General features: G+C 36.5%; 1 protein-coding gene across 2 annotated transcripts in view; it reads left to right on the forward strand.

Annotated features, from left to right (window-relative positions):
- Positions 1 to 20,126, forward strand: part of FAF1 (Fas associated factor 1) — a 142,064-nt gene that overhangs the window by 38,572 nt on the left and 83,366 nt on the right. For both annotated transcript variants that reach the window (XM_052665955.1, XM_052665956.1), the window contains exon 7: positions 2,622 to 2,727. In XM_052665955.1, the coding sequence (XP_052521915.1) occupies positions 2,622 to 2,727 (106 nt within the window). The remainder of the gene's footprint in view (positions 1 to 2,621; positions 2,728 to 20,126) is intronic.

Here is a 20,126-nt window from a genome sequence, read left to right on the forward strand (position 1 = left end):
AAGCATCAACTTGCTCAGGAGTGGTGTCCTGCTTAGATAACTTTATACTGTACATTTGAGCGTGGCTTGGGGAAATGAATTTAGGAGGGACCTACATGGCTGGTTCTCCAGTGGCGTGTTCAAATCAACCCCATCCCACAGAGGAGTGTGGGCACCTATTGCCCGTCAGGTGCACTGACAACTCTTCATAACTTGTGAAGGTATGGTCCGTGTCTTAGGGCTTCAGACCACACAGTTTTGAAATGGGAGCTCAGTGGATTGGGTCAATTAAGCAGTGCATTTCTATGTAAGCATTCCCTGGCACAATTTCTTTACCTTATTTTTCTTGCAAAAAAAGGTGAATAATTGACCATGCACTTGAATTGCTAACGTTTGTTGAAACAATTTTTTTTAGTCAACTTTTTTTTAAGCTACCCTAATTTTCAGCCTACTCTTTGTACTTGGCTGTGGATAAATACAGAAAATTTACTTGTTAACATTTGCTATTCTCATTCAGAATATCTAGAGATGTCAAAATCTGTAGTTACTTTGAAGCTTTTAATTTTAAGGCACTTCATTTAGCTGTTTGATAAGTATGTTTTCCCCTTTCTAAGTACTTTCCACTGTCACATCCAGATTAAGTACAGAAATTGAAAACTTTTCCTTTGAGTATATCCATAATTTTCTTTTCCATATAATATTTTGAATCTGGATGATATGGAAGCGTGTGTTTTATGCTTGCTTTATTGGACTGAGGTGTAATCTAACTGCCCTATTTAATTCCATATTTACATCAATTATGAAATGAAAACCTGTTGTGCTAGCAGTTTGCATCTGCAAAAGATTTTCAGAAAGAGTCAAGAACAGCTCTAGCAGAGCCTTTGTGACAATAGAATCCACGTGCTGTGATTAATAATATTTTTAGGACAGTTATGTACATCAGTTGCCTCCAGTACTTGCATGAAAACAAAGAAAAAAGAGTCAGAATCTGAAAAAGCACAGCAGGATACTTTAGTTGCTACTGAACATTTGCCAAAAGAAAGTATGGTTATAGCAATGCTAAACTCACTAAGAATCTAATTAGAATTACCTGTGAAAATCGGCATGCAACTTTTCAGAGTCTTCTTTGTGGGACTTCAGGTATTTTTAAATTTTTCCAGCCTGTTCTTATGAGGCTGTGACAAGTGGAGCTGACTGCACATTCAGCATAGTTCACTCAATTCAATTACATGCATGGTGTCTATTGTACATTAGAACATACCTAGCTTTAACAATGATTTAAATTAGTTTTCTTTATTACAAAAGCACATAAAAGACAAGAGAACTTGCACTTTATGATTTTGTTTTGTAGTATGTGATTGTTATGTATAAGATGTCACAGAATCCAAATTACGTTGCTGGGTGAAGATATTTTTGTAAGGTAATTTTTCTCGAGATGCTAAAGCAAATAATGCATCTCTTGCTAAAGCATCCGTTGAGTATTGCATGGGCTCCTTACCATCTGAGCAGCCAAACTGCAGATCAGTAATTGCAGTAGAAGGAATAACTAACAAATCAAGACTCAAATAATCTAGCAGTCTTTTTTGTCTTCTTGTATCTTAAGATACAGCTGAACTCATCTGCATACTGAATTTGTCCTTTATTACTTAGAGAAATGACATATTGAACTGTGGTGAAACTGAGATCTGAAGGAAAAAAAAAGTTTGGCATTCTTGTAAGAGTGTGTTATAAGGAAAAATGAAGTAGGTAAACTCAATTGAATTCCATCTGCTGCTGAATGGGTCAAGTCTGTATAAATATTGATTAGAAGTGTAGCATGTGGTTATTATGCAGTTTTGTAGCCTATGTAAGTTTTTGTACACTGCTATAATTGCTTTCTCTATGACAGATGTCCTTTGACAGGAGAAACTTGCATAATTTTGTACCTAATTAATCAGGATGCGTTTCTAACATCTAGGTGTTTTGTTACTGGGAAAATCACAATAAACAAGTTTGTGACATTAAGTTGACCTCTTTAATCTGTATCTTAAGATTTTCTTTTAATTCATATTATTAAAGATATTTGAATGTACAGTTAAAACAATTTGAGCAGAACTAACTTATATAAATGCTCAGTAACCCCAAGAGAAATTTTGCTGTGGTTAGTTTTCCAGTTCTAATTAGCCAGGTTTATGTGCTTTGAAAATAAATGGAAGAATTTCCATTTGATTTATGCTTCAGGTAACCCTAAAGAATTGAGAGCATGCTTTGCCTTGTTCTACTTACCATTGGTTTTTAACGTGCATTGTAGCTTGATATTTTGTCTGGTCATCAACATGCTTACAAGCCTGGTATTAATGACATAATGAGTGCTAAATAGACCTGATGTTTGTGAAGATGATGTGACTCTCAATTTTGAGAATACTTAACATTAGGAGAGCTTTAAAGGCTGCAGTCACCTTATTAAGGAAGGAGTTCAGGAATGGCCTTTGGTCATTCTCAGCATGCCTCCTTGCATTTAAGAGTGAAAAGAGAGATGATAATGTTGTGCCTGGACTTGTCCATGTAGACTTTAGGATACCCTGGGGTTTTTGCATCTAACTGTAAAACAGGCTCTAACATGCTTATCCCTGATTTTCTTGTTTTTCTTTCAACCATTTCAGAGCCCTGCAGGAGTCATTAAATCAAAACTTCATGCTGATCATCACCCATCGAGAAGTCCAGCGGGAGTACAACCTCAACTTCTCAGGAAGCAGTACCATTCAGGAGGTGAGTGCTGTTTCACAGCTGAAGAATAAATGTAGCTCATTATAGCTAATGCCAGCTCTGTTAAAGACAGTTTCACATGGTCTTGTTGGAAACTCCTTTGTTTTATTAGTCGTCTTTTTAGTTTAAGCAATTCGCTCATCAAGATTACCGTAGTTTGATCAAAGAACAAAAAGTTTTCTGTTATGTTTCACAGGAAAGATGCTACTTTTTACATGATAATAACAAAAGATGTGTGCAGCATTTACTGAGTTCTTCCATAGGGATGAGAAAAGACATTTTATTTTTAAGCCCTTTGAATCTGTTGCTATCTACTCTTCTTGTAATTGGCTCCATCTTCATTTTATAGTCACCTCTGCTATTTCTGGTTGTTACTGTAGTGCTCCAGTTCTTACAGACTTGGTAGTCTTATGGTTTCTTTATACAATGGATGTCACTGCTGTTCTGTAGAATGGCCAGCAAGGGGTGATATTGTAGAGAACTTCTTCAAAATTAAAACCTTTAGGAGCAACTATCTGTGAATCTGGACCTTCTGAATTCAGAACAAGGAGTTGCTGCTTATTTGTAGAAATTCCTTTCTAAGTGAAAGGTTCTTTTTCTAATGCTTCATGGTGTTTCTAACGCCACGTGTTTTGGATGTTACTTTCCGTATAACCCAGTAACTTCTGGAAATATCACAAACAATACAGAAGTGGGAATCTTAAGAATTCATATTATGAAATATTAAGATTAAACGTTTGCTTTTATCATGAAATGTGTACTTGCTGTTGATCTGACACTTCCCTCAATCTTCCAGTGTTAAACACATTTTTTGGAAGTGTTTCATTTGATAAGGTGGCAGAATTATGTTAAGTCCAACAATATTAGCTATTAGAGCATTATCAGAGCAACAGTGAGAAGTAATTACCAACTGTTTTCATTCTGAATCTTGTTATTCTAAAGATGTAAATTTTAATTTTCCTCTGTGAAAGCCTGTTTCCTGTTTTAATTTTTTTTAACCTTCTGTAGTAAGTTTTGTTGTTTTTTTTTTTAATACAAGCACACAAATCTAGTTGCAGCAGTTTGTTTCTTTGAGGAGTCAAGCATTAGTCTTTAAAATTAGAATCAGTTGTTTTAATAATTTATTCCCATAAATCTTCAAATTACTTGTAGTTTCAAATAGTGAGATCCTGAAAGCAATCACACTTGCTTGCGTGTTGCCAGTTTATTTGTTTACTTTTACCTATGCTGTATGAATTACTGGTTTACTGGTACGTTTTATCAGACTTAAAGGTCCCAAAAAGCTGTGATAATGCATGGGAATTTAGGCTTTTCTGTTTACAGTCAACATGTTATCAGATAGACTCAGCTTGATTTATGAGTGAGTTATAATTTTCTCCCCTAAGGAAGCCAAAAAACCCACATACACCTACAATCTCATACCCATATTAGTATGAAGTACCAAACCTTTATTTGCCTTGTTTTTCTGTGTCTAAGCGTTACATCCAGTAGAGTGTATAAAATTATGAAGATAATTTCAAAGCTAAATGAAAAAAGAATGCTGGACTTTCTTGTGCTATGGATGGTGAACAGGTGAATATGTCTGTGCAAAGTCTTGTGGAAATCCCTGGGGACTTAGCTGAGACGAAATAATTGGTGAACATTTGTCTAATTATTGAAAACAAGCACTATTTTATATGTTAACTCTCTGATGACCTTGTAATTTTTTTTTCCTTTTAGATCGTAGGGATCGTAGGTTGTAATGAATGACTGATGAATTCACTTACTTTATGTGATTTGGAGGAGTTGGTGGTATCTTTCCTTCTTTTCTCTTACGTATTTCAGTCCTTTTAAGTGTCTGTCAGATTTTCTTTTTCCTTTTCTCTCTCATTTGCCCTTTAATAAATTGTTTACTTCTGTTATGTTTTTGTGATCATGGAAAGCTTCATGAAAGTTGCAGCTGCCAACCACAAGAGGGCAGGAAGGACTATTCAATTATTACCTAAAAATACCACTCAGTGTTTTCAAATTAGCTGCTGGTATATTAACAAAAAGGAGTATAATGGCCAAGTTATTGTTTGATTTACAGATAATTGGCATATTGCAGGGAGGAGACTTAATTTCACCCTTTTAAATTAAACAGGGAGATTTGAAAAGACATAAAATATTCATTAATGTTCAGTGATTATAAAGCAGTGGCATATATTTATTCTACCTTTATTACTGTTTCGATGGGAAAATACTGCAAATATTTCAGAAATCGAGTTGGCCATACTGACAAGTTGAAATGTTTAAGCAGTGTTAATGCAATCTTCTCACATGGTATATCCTATGCAGAAAGATTCAAAATGACTACATCAATTATTAAAAGAAAAATTTTAAATTCTGAAAATGTTCTATTGTTTGCCACAGTTGGGTGCAACTGTCTCTGTAGGGCTGTTTGTTTGGCTTGTTGTTATCTATACTGTAAAATTTGGAGTGCTAATAGTATTTTTTCCAGGTGTTTCCAATAATAATAAAAAAAAAAACTACCACCCTTTGAAAACTATCAAAGATTATGGCAAAGAATTAAATGCAAAATCCATTGAGGTGTCAGCTCTGGTTTATTAAAACACTGTTGCTTTGGTTTTCTGTGCTCATTGCATCAAATGTGATTGTAAATGATATTTGGGTGACTTGATGTTTCTAAAAAAACAAACCTGATAAGCAACTTACTATTTAATGGGGAAACAAACCAACCAAAAATTCTCTGAGAGGAGCCTTAAGCTCAGATCTCAATACAATTTCTCTTGTTTTAAATCAGTAGCTGGATTTTGGATGGTTCTTAATTTTTTCTTTCCTACGTGTTTTATCGGCATCTTCAGCTCTTCAAATATTAAGATGTAATTTCTCAGTTTTTAGAAAAAGTTTCTATCAGTTATTTTGATGGGGGCTCATCAGCCTGTGGGGCATCATCAGAACTCAAATAAAAATGAAACTGTCAAATTCTCTCTTGTTCTATTTATTGTTTTTCAGTGAGTTGGGCAGGGCAGTTGTTAACTTGGAAAGTTAATGATAGCATGGTGGCCTAAATTGCAAATTAATTTGTGTCGCAAGATTCTGACATCTGTTTGTTCTTGTGGAATTGCAGTATTAAATTAATTCTGGGCAGATACTGTTCTGGGAAATATCATGATTACTTTTTTCCATGATCTGCATTTTTAAAGTGAAAATTAGTAGGGTTTGTGCCAGTTTGAAGACTGTAAATTAATATATTTCCAATGTATTGTATGGTTGAATAAGGGCAGTTATAACAAATTGAACTGCTAATACTTGCAAGACTACAGTGAACTTTCCATCTGAATACTTGCTCTTTATTCTGCTAAAATAATTTGTAGAGATTGTCCCTGCTGAAGTATGAGAATTTTTTAATGTTGATTTGACAAGCCATGTGCTAAATATTATAACACTTTGCCACATTAAGCATAAATGATTTCCTGTCTATTTTTATGAAGTCAGTTGGAAATTAAGGTTTCTTCTATATCTCTTTTGCAAGTTGTACTTATTATTTGATAGAGGAGAAGGACTTCCCTTTGCATAGGGATAATATCTAAATAATGGAAAGCGAGTTTTTGTTCTCATCTTGAAGTATACACAAACTAATTTGCAGAAAACTCTCTGTCACAAAAGCATGCTTCAAACTTCGTGTTAAGTCAGTGACACGGGGGAAAGTCTCAAAAAAATCTTAAACTGGGTGTCTCCATCAAAAAGAGTGAGCATTTGTCTGTTTTACTGCTGGTAGAGACTTTGAAGCCTTTTTTGTTATTCCTGTGTGCTGGATTACTGAAGTATCCAATGTACGCAGTCTGTGGCTGCTAAAGGATGGATAAATTGGCAGAATGTTGGACCTCTTGTAAATCAGTGCATTTTTTCTTGAAGTGTCCAGTTGAGAATACTGGGAGAAGCATGTACCAGGTACTGTAATTCCTAGTAAAGCATAAAATCTGTGCAAACAATGCAAAGGTGCGTCTCTGAAATACAGGCTGCCTTTGCATGGCTGCATTTGCTATTTATGCCGTTCCTTTAGCCAATAAAGCAATCAGAGGCTAGCATCGTAGCATCCTGTCACCTGTGATAGGTAATATATTTGTTCTTTGTTCCCTATAGACTTACTGGCTAATGTGGAATATGAAAAGCAATGTATCCAATAGCCCTGCAGGCAGGAGGAGGAACTGTGTGTACATAGAGCGGCTTGTGATCAGAAGAGCTAGAAATTCTGTGCTGCCAGACACTAATGATAGTTTGGATTGATTTTTTTTTAAACTATTTTAGGGAAGTTGATGAATGCGAAACAAGATTTGAAAACTCTGTGAATGTTTATGCAGGCAGAAACCTTATTTAAAAGGTTTGAATAATTGTAATATGTAAATATAGATAAGCAGATGAATTACTTTCAATACAGAAAAAGATTTCCATTGAGAGCTTTGTGTGTTTTTCAGATCAGATTTTTGATATTTGTACAAAATATTTTCAAACTTATTATTGTGAGATCGCCCATAGTAAAGGTCAGACACTGACAGGGGGCACAACACGTATGTGTAGATCGTGTTCTTTGTAACTAATTGCAGTAGAATACATTTGCCAAAGATGCTAATATGAGCATCTCCAAATATTGTACATATATGAGAAGTTGTCAGATTTTTGGGCTGTTTAATTGTTTTAAAGTAGTTACACTTTTCTTAGGTGAGTAAAAACCAGCAGTTAGCAGATCTTTTTTTTATATGCAAAGGTGCACAAGCATGCTGTACTGTTGTTCTCTTTCTATCAGAGAAACCAGCAGAATATGTTGTGGCTATACATATTCAAGTTCCTTTTTGTGAAAATTGTATGGTGGTGTTTTGTGTTGTTTTTTTTGTTTGTTTGTTTTTTGCTGTTTAAAGCAATTTGTCAGGTAAAAATTCTATTGAATTTATTGTGAGTAATGAGAACGGTAAATGGAATTTGAACATCTATTGCTGCAGCAGCCTTGCTGTTCTGCTATGGGGAGTGAGTGCTGTCTGGCTAGCTAGGTTTGGACTTCTTAAACCAGCAGAGAAAAGTCTATTTTTATACTGTATGATGATTTCTGATTTTTGGGGGGAGGGGAGAGAGGGCTTTTCCTGAAGAACAGAACATTGTGAAACTGAACTCTGTATACTGAGAGAGACCTGTGATAAACTTTCTGTAAGTTGTCATGTTATCAACCATCTGAAAAAGAAGTTTCTTGGGAAATAAGGGGAATCCATCTGTTTGGTACCTCCTTGGAAGTGATAACTTTATGAGGTATTTAAAATGCCTTAATGTTTGCCTTAGAGATCTGTTTCTAAGAGATTGAGTTGATGAAGGCATACAACCATTTCTCTTTTCATGCAACAGAAAATGCAATTGCAGGTAATGGAAGGACTCTCTTTTACTTCTCTTTTAATTATGAAGCGTACTATATTCCTGGCAGAACATGTTTCATAACCTGTAATTTGGTTTTGGTGGGTTTGGATGTGCACATCATTAAAGAAACGATCTTCAGTTATCAAAAACTGGAAAACATGGACATTTTTATATGCAAGAAAAGGCAGAGAGTAAATAATTGCACTGGTGACCAATACTGTAATAATCCTGTTTTACAATATGCACTTGACAGGTTGTAATAGTGCTAATTGAAGAGACTAATTCACACTTGCTTCATTCTATTCAAAGGCAAAATCAGCAGCTTGTTTTGCTTTTGACCAGATGGTCCTGATGAACACCTACTGTGCACTTTAAGTGCTTTACTAGAATTACAAAGGCTGGGGGCTGCGTCCGACTCAAAATGATTTGAGAAGAGAAAAAAACCTCACTGCTCAATGGATTTGGTGCAACTAAATTAATTCTAGTGGACCCATTACACATTGAGCCCCCTTTTCAAAGTGCTGAGCCTCCTCGTTTGTTCTGTAGCAATGAGAAAGTGAAAGGCAGATTACTGCAAACAGAAATAAAAAAAAAAAGTGCTGTGAAAAGGAGAAAAGAGGCCTTGAAGCCTTTTCATATCATTTGGGTTTTTCAAGTGCGTTATTTTTGGGGAGGGTGGATGTATGAAAAGCCAATTGGAGTTTTTTTTGTTTTAAAGTGCGCTATTTAAGTACTATGAATATAAAAGCAAGAGCAACAGTTGACTGAGTTTACTGTGGTAAAGCTTTGTGTCCAAGGATGAATCAAATTCATTATAGTCAATGCTTTGTATTTTCATATGAATGTAGGGTTAGTTTCACAAGACTGTGTCTGTTTAGGATAATTATAATTTAATATTTTCCTTTCATAAAGTTATCACTGTAAATATCTAAAATTTACTGAAGGCGAGGTTTTTTTTTTCTTGCATAAATTTAGAAGCACTCAGAGTTTAAAACTCCAGCGGAAGCTGTTTAATTTCCAAAGGCAGGAGAGGCATGTTCCAGTGGCGCTGAAGCACAGATTATTATAACTAATTAGAAGTCACACATCTGTTAGCTTTCGATTTGTCGGTGCTGGGAGTTTTGTGTGCATGTTTATATCTCTCGTCTTTCTGTCTTTATTTCGTTCCCCGTCTCTGTTAAACTCCTTCCATAAATGTAGTTGGATTTGAGAGAAACTCTCCAAGGATGAGGATCAATTTATTTGAATTTGAAAGTAATGAGGAGTCATTGTTATAATTTTGATTATAGGTCCTGTGCTATAAATGCTCAGTCATGTGAGTTGTCCTTATTTTAGAAGTAATCACGTTGAATTGAACGGCTTTGCTCGTGTAATTTAAGGATGCTGAGGATTTTGGGGATCAAGACCTAATTTAAAACCCTGAATTTTTTAAAAACTGCAATTAAAACCATCACCCGCTATTCTGATTCTGAATATTTGCCGTTATACTTCCAGAGGTGGGGAATTTTTATGCGTGGCTTCTATCATAATGATAGCTATTAAAAAGGTGTTACCGTGAAATGACAAGAGAACCTAAGCAGCTTTATGAACATATTAAACAGCCACGTTCCTGGTTCCTGTGCAGGTTAGAATGGGAAGGCAGTGCGCTGTGGCTAAATGCAGCAGCACTGCAATCTCTATAAATACCATTTAGTTGAATCAAAGGTGAAAAAATTAGTTAATGTTTTTCACGATTAAAAAATAGTTTGCACCTTGTAAATTACCGAGCCACGAATCAACCTTTCTGTCCTATGTAAGCTGTAGAATGAACGCTCCTATTATTGCATTATATACACTTATATTAAAAAAAAAATAAATCATTGAATTACTGATTTGTTTTCAAACAATGAAATTTGTATTTGTGCAAATTATGGTAGGCTCAGTGTTTTCTCATGTTTTCTCATCAAACAACCCAATTATAAATAGTGAGGTGCTAATGAACTGTTGTTCTGGAAAAGTTTTTTTCTCTCTCTCTTTTTTTTTTTTAAACTTGAGTAAGAAAGGAAACACTTCACAATTTTAGAGTGCTTGCACAGTGTGAAAATATATGAAAATACTGTACTTATGTAAATTATGTTGGTGCTGTCACTTTTAAATACACAACAGAAGCTGATCTAAAAATCTCTTATGTTCATATGGAGTGCAGCTAGAGTCTCGATGTTGTAAATTGCTCATTTAATTGGGAGCTGATTAGTTAATTCAGTCATACACGTATACATCTTTTTTAGTAAGATAATCTTTGAACCTAAATATGGGCTATCATAGTGCATTCGTTTACGAGAAAGATAAACTTTAATGGAGAATTGAGGTGATGAGAATGTTTTACATAGCAGCTGTGGAGCCGAGAGACTGAAGTGATCTTAGCATCTTAACAATGGTGCAATGATTGCACTGCACTATACTGTTCTGTAATCATTGCGCAAAGAGAACAGTTTCTATTTCAAGTGTGAATTATTAATTTCTTTGTCTGGTCCTTATTGTCACAGTGAAACAGTGTGCTGTGTCTTTAGTAAACCCATTGCCTAAGGTTTTTCAGTTATATTTCTATGCTTGTGTAAAACATGAACTTAAAAAGTTAGTCTTATGATTCTTGGTGCGAACACAAGAGCATATATTGAAGAGACTTGCACTCATTTAAAGGATAAAATGGCCTCATAATCACCCTCAATAAATTCGTGTTACTGTTCTTAAAAAGGGTTATAGAGGCACTCAGCAAACATTTGCAATAAGTGGCAAAATTTATGCCTTGCTTTGTGATAGTTGCGTGACCAGACAGTGGGCTATAGGATTGTTTTAAGGTTTTTACAGCTGCAGGCAAAAAGCATCTGTTCCCAGAAAAGCCCATTGTTTAATTTTGACACTGACTTTTCCATGCTGTTTGTACCAGACCCTGGATTAGGTGCCACTAAGATAAAATTTGAGTTGCTCCCAAATACAGCTGTCACTCTACATAGCCTTGTAGCTTAGGGAAAGTAGACATAATCAAAACAAGCATTTTTTGTGCAAGGTCATCTCAGTTGACTGAAAAAGCTCCAAGCAGAGTTTTGACAATATTCTATCTTTTGAGTAGCTAGGCTATTAGCTTTTGTGTTTATTTAATCGTTCTTCCAATGATCGCTAACATGTTTGAATGCCTCAGAAATAATGAAAGAGGGATTTTTTTAAACTTTCTACTTTTTCTTTTGTACTTTTCACTATATTTTTGGTTAAGCAGTTATTGTGGTATTGCGTAAATGCTGTATTAGCTCTATATCTCTACAGTGAAATGGAATGATTTAAAAAAAAAATCAGGAAAACTGACATTTTTGAAAAAGGTTCTTTTCCTTCAAAGTTTCCAGTGAATTAAAAAATGAAAGAGCACTTCATTTTATGTATCCCAGAGTTGTGTTAATTTCTACCCAGCTGGTCTAAAATGATTGATACAAAGCCAAATTTGTGACTGCCTGCATTACAAAGTCTGTAATTTGCTAATGAATTATGATAATAATCTTTCATCATACATGAAAGATTTAGACAAACAATTTACTAACTATATAGTTTGATCACAATTTTTGGGTTTGTACCAAATCTTGAGTCTACTTTGTTTTCCTCAGCCTAGATTAGCAAACCAAAGTGAACTTCTTATAACCTTGTTTTGAAAGCAGTGGTGCTGGAAGATAAGTAGAAATGACAGTGGACAGCTTAAGTGATAGCTATAAGCACCACGATTAATGTATACACAAATGAAACCATCTAGTCTTCAACTAGAGAAGCATCACAGCATGAATGGTGCAAGAAATAGTTTAAGTCTGCTTCTTGGGACACACAAGTAAATTCAATCAAGTAGAAATGTTTCTCAGATTAACCCTCCTTCAGGTGCAGAAGTGATGAAGTATCTAAAGCATAGCTAAATGCATATGAGAAAGCTAGGCTTGAAAAGATAACTGGATCCTCAAGAAATGGAGGTTACAAGATTGGGTCAACTTGAGTGAGGTTGGTGGCTACCAGTGTGCCATGGCAGCAGAACTGCTGGCTTGTGCTGTGCACGAAGGGCCTTTTGTGGAGACTGCTCGCACTGGGATGTGAGCACACTGTAAGCAGGTCCCTTCTTATATGAAATCAACTTATTTTTGGTCATCTTGGAGAGTGGACTGTGCACTTTCTGACTAAATGTTGCTTCCCAGTTTGCATTTTTTTGCATTGGATGTTTTGATTTTCCAATAATAAGCAACAGGAAAAAAGCCCAAAAACGTTTGGTTCGGTGCCCTCTGAGTTCTCTCCCGTTTTGCAGATAAACTCTATTTTCTTCTGTTCCTCTTGAGCTCAGTTCAGTTCAACGGATTTCTGAAGGTGATGTTTCTACTTGATCTTCACAGCTGATAGCAACTGAAGAACAGTTCTGTAAAGACTGTTTGAATTCATTCTGTTTGGAAGAGGAAAAGATTATCAGATGATATTGAATTTCTTGAGTTACCTACAGAAACTCTAACAAATATTCTAGCAGCCAGCATAAAATGTTTCTCATGTTGATTCTTTGCACAACTGCTCTGCCATGGGTTGCAACACCTAAGTGTAGACTAAAAGTTAGTGTTTTACAGGAAGATTTAAGAAGTAGTGTAAAAATATGTCCCATGGCTTAATCCTAGTTTACTACTCTTGGTTCTTTAAAATTTGAACTCTCACACTGCTCAGACCTAACAAAATGCTCCAGTGAATTTCCATGTTTTTCCTTGGCCTTATGAGACCCAACTTTGGAATATTAACCTGAACATGTCTGACTTGACAGTTTACCTTCTGCTCCAGGGAGAGAAGTTCCGTTGAATGTTCTGTATTACCAAAAGTGTATCCTATTTCACTGTTCTGTTGCTGCTGTTAGTGGAAGATGTCAGAGCTCCTCTATTGTTGTTTGTGTTGTCCCTGCCCAGGCTGTCTTGTGGTCACAGTTCTTAGCTGTGTGCACAGGGGATGTTCTCAGCTGCAGTCTGGCCTTTTCTCTGCCAGCCCAGTGTCACTGCACAGAATAAAAAAGAGCCAAGACCTTTTAAGTAGAGTGGGTGAAAGAGGCTGTTAGTTAAAGCTGAAATTGTCAACACTTCCCAGATTAATTTAAGTACTTCTTATGCTCCTACTTTTGAATTATTCAGGAATGAGTGATTCTTGCCTTAGAAGAGGAACTTCTTTTGGGTAAGCACAAGCAAGGAGTTTGCACAAGATATAGAGGGGAGATGCTGAACTGAAATTATGGCTATGGATAAACTAATGTTTGCACACAAAGATAATCGTCAAGGTTTCTTAAAATTACTTTTAGAAATGCTTAGATTACTAGGAAGTAGCCTGACTTCAGAAATGAGTGAAACAATTTTGAGAACACTGTAAAATCTTTAGTTTTGTTTCTCTTTCTCTTCTGTTTCTGAAATAAAATGCAGGGGGACTTTGGGTGCTGTGTTGGGTACTGATGCTGAAACATCAGTTCCTACGATTCATACTCTGTTTTCAATTCCCTTTTAATGGAAATGTAGTAAGATGTGTACAGTTAGGCTGTGTGATACCAGATGGTCAGATTTTTTGCCATTTTAGAAGTACAACTTTCTAGGAATGTATTTTATCACTGCCTGGCAGACATGTTGTAGAAAAATAGTAAGAGTCCTTGTTGGTTCTATTTTTTTTTTCTTTTATTTTTTTTTTGCAAAGCAGAATTCTAAGTATGTTCCACTGCCCAAGGGCTAAATGGCTATGATCAATGTAGTAAGGAATCTTTCAGATTACACCTTACCAGATGCAAGTTAACGACGTTAAGAGGGAGTTGTTAGGATAGCACCATAAATGGAAAAGTCTGTGATTTTTATTTTGCTTGCTGTCGTATGATACAGTGCACAGAAGGCAAAGCGCAGTGGGCGTGCTTTCATTTGAGTGACACCTTACAGGGTGCATTCTGTAGGTGCATGTGAGGCACACAGCTCAATTCCAGTAGAGGGAAGTGTTAGGACTGTGCAGCAATTGGTGTGCTTTTGGGTTTCTGGCTTTGAGGGGTGCTTTGGCAGCATCCTGCCTGAGACCAGAGCAACACCCAACCACACGTCCATTTTCCATTGCTCAGCTTTCAGGAGAAGAAACTGAACGCGTGATCTGAGGTTGCACCAGAATGGGTTCATATTGGGTGTTAGAATTCTACGTGTAGAGGAGTGGTGAGATATTGTGACAGAATGCCAATGGAAGTGATGGTTTTCTGCTCCCTTGGAGGTAGTTAAGAGGTGTGTGGACGTGGCACTAAGAGATGTGATTTAGTGATGGGATTTGGTTGAGTTGGTGGTTGGACTTGGTGACCTTGAAAGTCTTTTCTAGCCTATTTGATGATTCTGTATTGAATTACACCTTGAAACTGTCCCTTTGTGGAGGGCATCACTGAATACAATGCTTGCATATTAGGCTTTTAAACAGGAACTGAATTTTCACAGGTTGTTATATGAATATCAAATGGATTTTTCTATTGATTAAATTATTCTGGATATTAAGATAGATAGGTTAATAAAATGAGTGTTGCCTAGGATTTGGAGAAGATATTTTTTTGGTGCCTTGTTGGTATACACTCTGTACACTGCATCTGTGTATTCGTTTTCAGAGGAGGAGCTGCTAGTATGGATCTGTAAAGCAGTTGTCTTATTAACATCTTCACTGTAAAAAAAAAAAGAATAGCTGACTATGTAAATGAGCAGCTCGTGATGCTATAACTTGTCAAATAACTGTTGGTGCAGTATAGCTGAGCAAACTGTTTCAGTGTGTGCATATACAGTAGGTATTTCTCTCCAAATTAATATTTGCATTTGAAATATGTGTGTAGTGCAAATATATGAAAAGTATATAACAATTAATAATATTTTGTTTGATGTTTACCTAAGATGTGCTCTGCATTTTAATTCTTAATGTTATCTGCTTCTTTAATCGTCTTGAATTAGTGTACCAAATGTATTGGTTCAAAAGAATTTATTGCTTAGCTGTTAAGTTGTGATAGATGTTGTATCCTTGAAGAAGGTTGGATTTGGTCTATAGTTAGCTGACAGTTGTGAGGCTGTTGTTTTGTTCTTCAAACTTTGATGCCATTGTAAAACTTAGTGTAAGATAAACCACAGTAAAACATCTGTGTTTATAAAACACTTAATAGTCACATACACGCACGTGGTAGAGAGCAAAACCTTCATTCCCCCAGGAGTCCTGTCTTTACTAAGGAAGCAGTAGAAGCTACAATCTGAGCCCTACTGGTTGCGTAGTTAAAAAGTAAAAGCATTCTGTGGCTTTCTTTAGAGCTTTTTCTCAATTATGTGTGTTATTTTGTCTCATTTCTGAGTTACGGCCAGCATACTGTAATGCAATTGGAATAAGAGGGAAAGAAAAGTCAGTTTTGGATTGCATGACAGTTTAAATGTAGTGTTACCTTAGAAATGACTAGGAAGTGGATCATATCCACCATAAATCAAAACTTGTTTACATTTTTAAATTCCTGTAAACATGTGCGTGTTCATTTTAACTCCTGTTAAAATGGTGATTTGCTGGGCAACTTTTTTAGTTCTTTGTCCAGGTTAGTGGTAAATGTCCCTGTTATTTGATAAAGGCGAAGAGCTGCTTGTGCAGTACGACACTGCTTCCTTAGAACTGTCGGTGTCCTCTCTCTGGGATTCGCATCCTGCTGCCCTCCTCATGGGGGTGATCCCAGAGCTTGAGGATGGGAGTGGATGGGCTGTTCTCGGCAGCTGTTTGCTCTTAGACTTCTGTTTTGGATCCTAGCTGGGTGTCAGCATAATTTTAAAGCTGTGTTTAACTCCCTGTCATCCTGCTCCCCTCCGCCTCCCTATGCGGTGCTTTGAAGGCAGCCCTGGGGTCAGCTGCTGCTTAGCTGCTGCGGGAGCTGAGCCGCTGCTGGAGGGGGATCCTGGGAACAACCAGGAGCCTGGCAGACCTGTCAATGGCTTTTTCCCCTGAGTGTTAATTGTGGTCACAAAAATTAAGTGTTTCTGTAAAATTAACATCTTGATATTATGTATTTACTTTCCAGCAGGTGTCTTCAATGTCAGGCTTACTCAGCAGACAAGTCAAAACAGGAATATTTTTTTCTAACTGCTGTAGGAACGAGTCTTAGCCTGGGATCTCAGAAAATCACAGCATTTGTTCTGGTGATAGGAAACACTGAAGATTTAGGGTTCAGAATTTGATTGGCACTGATGCCGATGCAGGAAGCACAACAGCATACAGTTTATTCTTGTGAAGCTTTTATTGATTCTTTTTTAAAAGGAGGGCTTTGATGACAGCACTAAGAGACATTTAATTTGCAAGTATTTCTACACAGTTTTTCTTCTGAAATGTGAATGCTTTCCTATATCTCTCTATCACTGAACATTAAGCTTTAAGATCTTCTGATTCAGAGCCAGATACTGAAAAACAGAGGCATAATATTGTCATTTTTCCTGTTCAGCTTATTTGTTTGGGTGAGATTGAGTCTCTCGTGCTTACACCTTGACTTTGCATCTTTCCCAAGCATGATGTGTATTTAAAAGTATTTTAGTGTATCCTCAAGATCTTCAACCCAGATTTTAATCTTAAGAGTGACTGGATCTGCAATAACATCCTTGAAAAAGTGTTAACATGAACAGAAACTCTGTCTTTGGTATTGTTTTCAGACTAAAAACTAGACAGAGGGGCTTTTTGTGGCAAAGTCAGATGATCTTTTGCATTTCCATGAGTAACTGAGAGTATTTCTTCAGGTACAGGTTAATCTTATGCTTTCAGAACCCACAACAAATTGAACATACGCTGTGGAATGAACTGGAGCAGCATCTGAATGAATCTCACAGCTCCATGCAAATCATGATTAATTTTGAGTCCTCGGAGTATCCATAAGATGTGCATGTATTGAGTAGCTGATAATTTCTAATTTCAAAACGTCAATGTTTCTTGTTTGTTTTTTGGAAAGAAGCAATCTGTTTATTCTCCGTTCTGACCCATCCATTTTCTCCCTAGCATCGGTGACGGATTACACACACTTCTTCTGGTCTAGATTTACAATTTCAAATGCCTGTCTCTGTGACACCATTACCAGCAGCTCTTAGCTTTTTGTTGGCTTTCTGCCATTCCTGCAGCCTTTTTTTCTTGCTACTTTTAAGGAATTCGTTTTCACAAGGCATCTGCAGGCAAGCCTTTTCTGGATCTTCTAATCCTGTTGGTTTTAATAAAGGCCTCTTGTTTCAAGAGAAGAGGATTTTACAGAAACTATTCCAAATATCTGAAATGACTGCTGCATGAAGATGCTTGCCTTTGAAACAGGGGATCTTGAACGCCTTTGCCTCATGCCTCTGTATGCTATTGGCATACAGCTCAAGAAGGTCAGTCTGTCTGTGTTCCTTCACCTGACAGATTTGTCTTTTCCCACTGCAGCTCATTTCTTGCCCAATGGTTATGATTTCACTGTCCCGTTTCAAACAATCTTAGATCCAAGGCATGCTCACTTAACTGGTGAACAACCAGTAGAATTTCCCATTTTTACTCCAGGTTTCTGGGTTGTTCCTGCTGGACTGTAACTGATTTCTCCATCTCACAGCCGTGCACCTCATGATGTGCATGGATGCTTCCAGGGTTGGAGAGTGCCTGTTTGTCTCCAGTAATGGATGTTTATCCTAATTGGTAGAAGTAGTCCAGGAGACTCACAAAGATATATTTATATGACAATTTTTTGGGACAGACGTTTAAATTGTCCCTCATGGAAGCTTATTCCAAAGGGATATTGGATTATTTCCTGGATCTCAGAGTGTGGAGCTCTCAGTTGTCTTAGCCACTAAATAGGTCTTTGACACTTCAGCTCATTACCCATTAGGAGAAGCAAGGAAGATTACTGCTCAAAGCAGAACTTCTCACTTGCTGTTAAATAACTGTCTTTTCTGCTCAGAGACATCCTTTGCCATTGTTGCAGTGAGATTTAAAAAAAAATGTAATTTGAAGTATCTTAAAGATAAAGACTAGGTTTAACTTTCTTGTTATACAGCAATAATAAGGAAGATTATACAGGAGCAATTCATTGCTCCTTGCCTTTCAAGCACTTAAAAGAAAAACAGAGCTGAAAATATTTCTTTGGGAGATACTGAAATACCTCATTAGATCTTTCTTTTTATTGGCTATTGAAGTGATAATTCTGTAACAGGAAAGAAAGCAAGGGTGAGTTCTGCTTTGATTTATAAAAATGTGTTAATTTGAGCTGAATAGGTTTTTTTTCTGATGTTAATTTTTGTCATCTGTGACTATCGTTTTGTAATACATAGTTTCTAGTTTTATTTTAGAGGAAAAGTAATTCTTATGGAGGCTTTGCTAGATCTCTGCAGCATGGCAGGCATTTTTGGTGAATTAAGTATCTAATAACCTGCGATTCAAGTAATTGTCTGCTGAACAGTTCTATGGATGCACGTACAGCTAAGTTTGGAGAATGAGGAGAAAATAATATATGTTTGTAACCTTTATTTAAAACTTTATTTCAGTGCAATAGCAGATTTGTACTGAAGAGTACTGGAAATGGTCAGAACAGTTTCAAATTAGCTTTTTCAGTTGTTCCACAGCATAGAAATGACAAGCTTTGTAAATACTGGAAACTATAGAAGAGGTAACTCTCCACAGTGTGTTGATCATGCACTAATGAATTTGTGCTACAGAAACAGGAATATTCTCTTGTGGACTGCTTACGTTTCTAATTTAACCAGTCCAATTTTGGAAGCTTTTATCTTCAGGAAGAATACCTGAGCTACAGTTTACACGGCTGGAGCCTTACTACATACATGCATGTTGTTGTTGTTACTGTTATTGTTTTAGCTATTAAGCTGTTTAACTTTCTGAAAATTTGGCCTCAGAACGTAGGCAGGTGATCTTAGCATTTTATTTTTTTAGATTTCTGCCAGTTGTTGCTGCTTAACACAGGTCCAGAAAGGTTTCTGGGTTTTCTTTCTAGTCAAAGCATTCCCACTAATGGAAGTGTCATTTAAGTAACCTGAAAATTAGCAGGAATGAGAAGGAGTGGCAGTGTACACCTTTTATGAAACTGAATAGATATTCTGAACTTTTCTCTTGAATGTTCAGAATTAAGTTGAATCTGGTGAAAGAACTTGTAAAGCTTTCCCTGTTAGGAAAAATGCTCTTTTCTTGAAGTCTTTTCTGTGGCTTTGTCACCTTGTCTCTCATAAATGCAGCCCAAGCCTGCATGTGAAGCAGATTTTGGCAGGAATGTGCTGTTATGTGTTGGCTGAAAAGGATAGATTCAGCAAAACGGGTCTTCATAAAAAGGATGCTGCTTGTAGAGAAAGCTTCCTCATTGGAAAGAGTTCCAGCTGATCTGTCTCTGGATTGTTCTATCTGCTGGTTTTATAGAGCTCGTGTTATTGGTTTTGTTCAGCTTTTCTGCTAATGCATTTCCTTCACCTTCCTGTGTTCAACTCAGTCTTCGGGTTTTCCAGTGTTGCTCTCAGATTACTCTGTTTAACTGTTCCTGGTACTTTTCTGTTACCTGATAACCGTACATAAAGAATGGGAGTTGTGAGTAACCCTTCAAAACCTGCATGTGGAAAAGCATGGTTTTGACAACTTGAATCTTACTCACTTGATCACACTTTCATCTTTTTCTGTGCTACAAATGTGTGCAACTTCTGTACGCCTTCCCTATTTAGTGGTGAATCTAAAGAAATAAGAGCCAGAGAGGAGTCTTTAGTCATGTTCAACTCTGTTCTATTTTTTGAGGGAATAAGCTAAAACATATTTAAGTGTGATAAAAATATTATTAATGAAACAAACACAGGAAAAAATCTACAGCTTCTTTCAGTAAAGGCAAAAATCTACATTCAGATTGTACCTTTGCCCAGTTCGTTTTGTTAACAGAGTCTCATCTTTTTGTCAGCACAGTCTTACTGTCTTTAACTTTTTAGAATTCTGGTGATGCTCAATTTTCACCTTATCATGGAAGAGGAAGACAGGAGTACAGT

The sequence above is a fragment of the Tympanuchus pallidicinctus genome, unplaced genomic scaffold (genome assembly GCF_026119805.1).
Source record: "Tympanuchus pallidicinctus isolate F22 unplaced genomic scaffold, pur_lepc_1.0 scaffold7, whole genome shotgun sequence".
Classification (NCBI taxonomy): domain Eukaryota; kingdom Metazoa; phylum Chordata; class Aves; order Galliformes; family Phasianidae; genus Tympanuchus; species Tympanuchus pallidicinctus.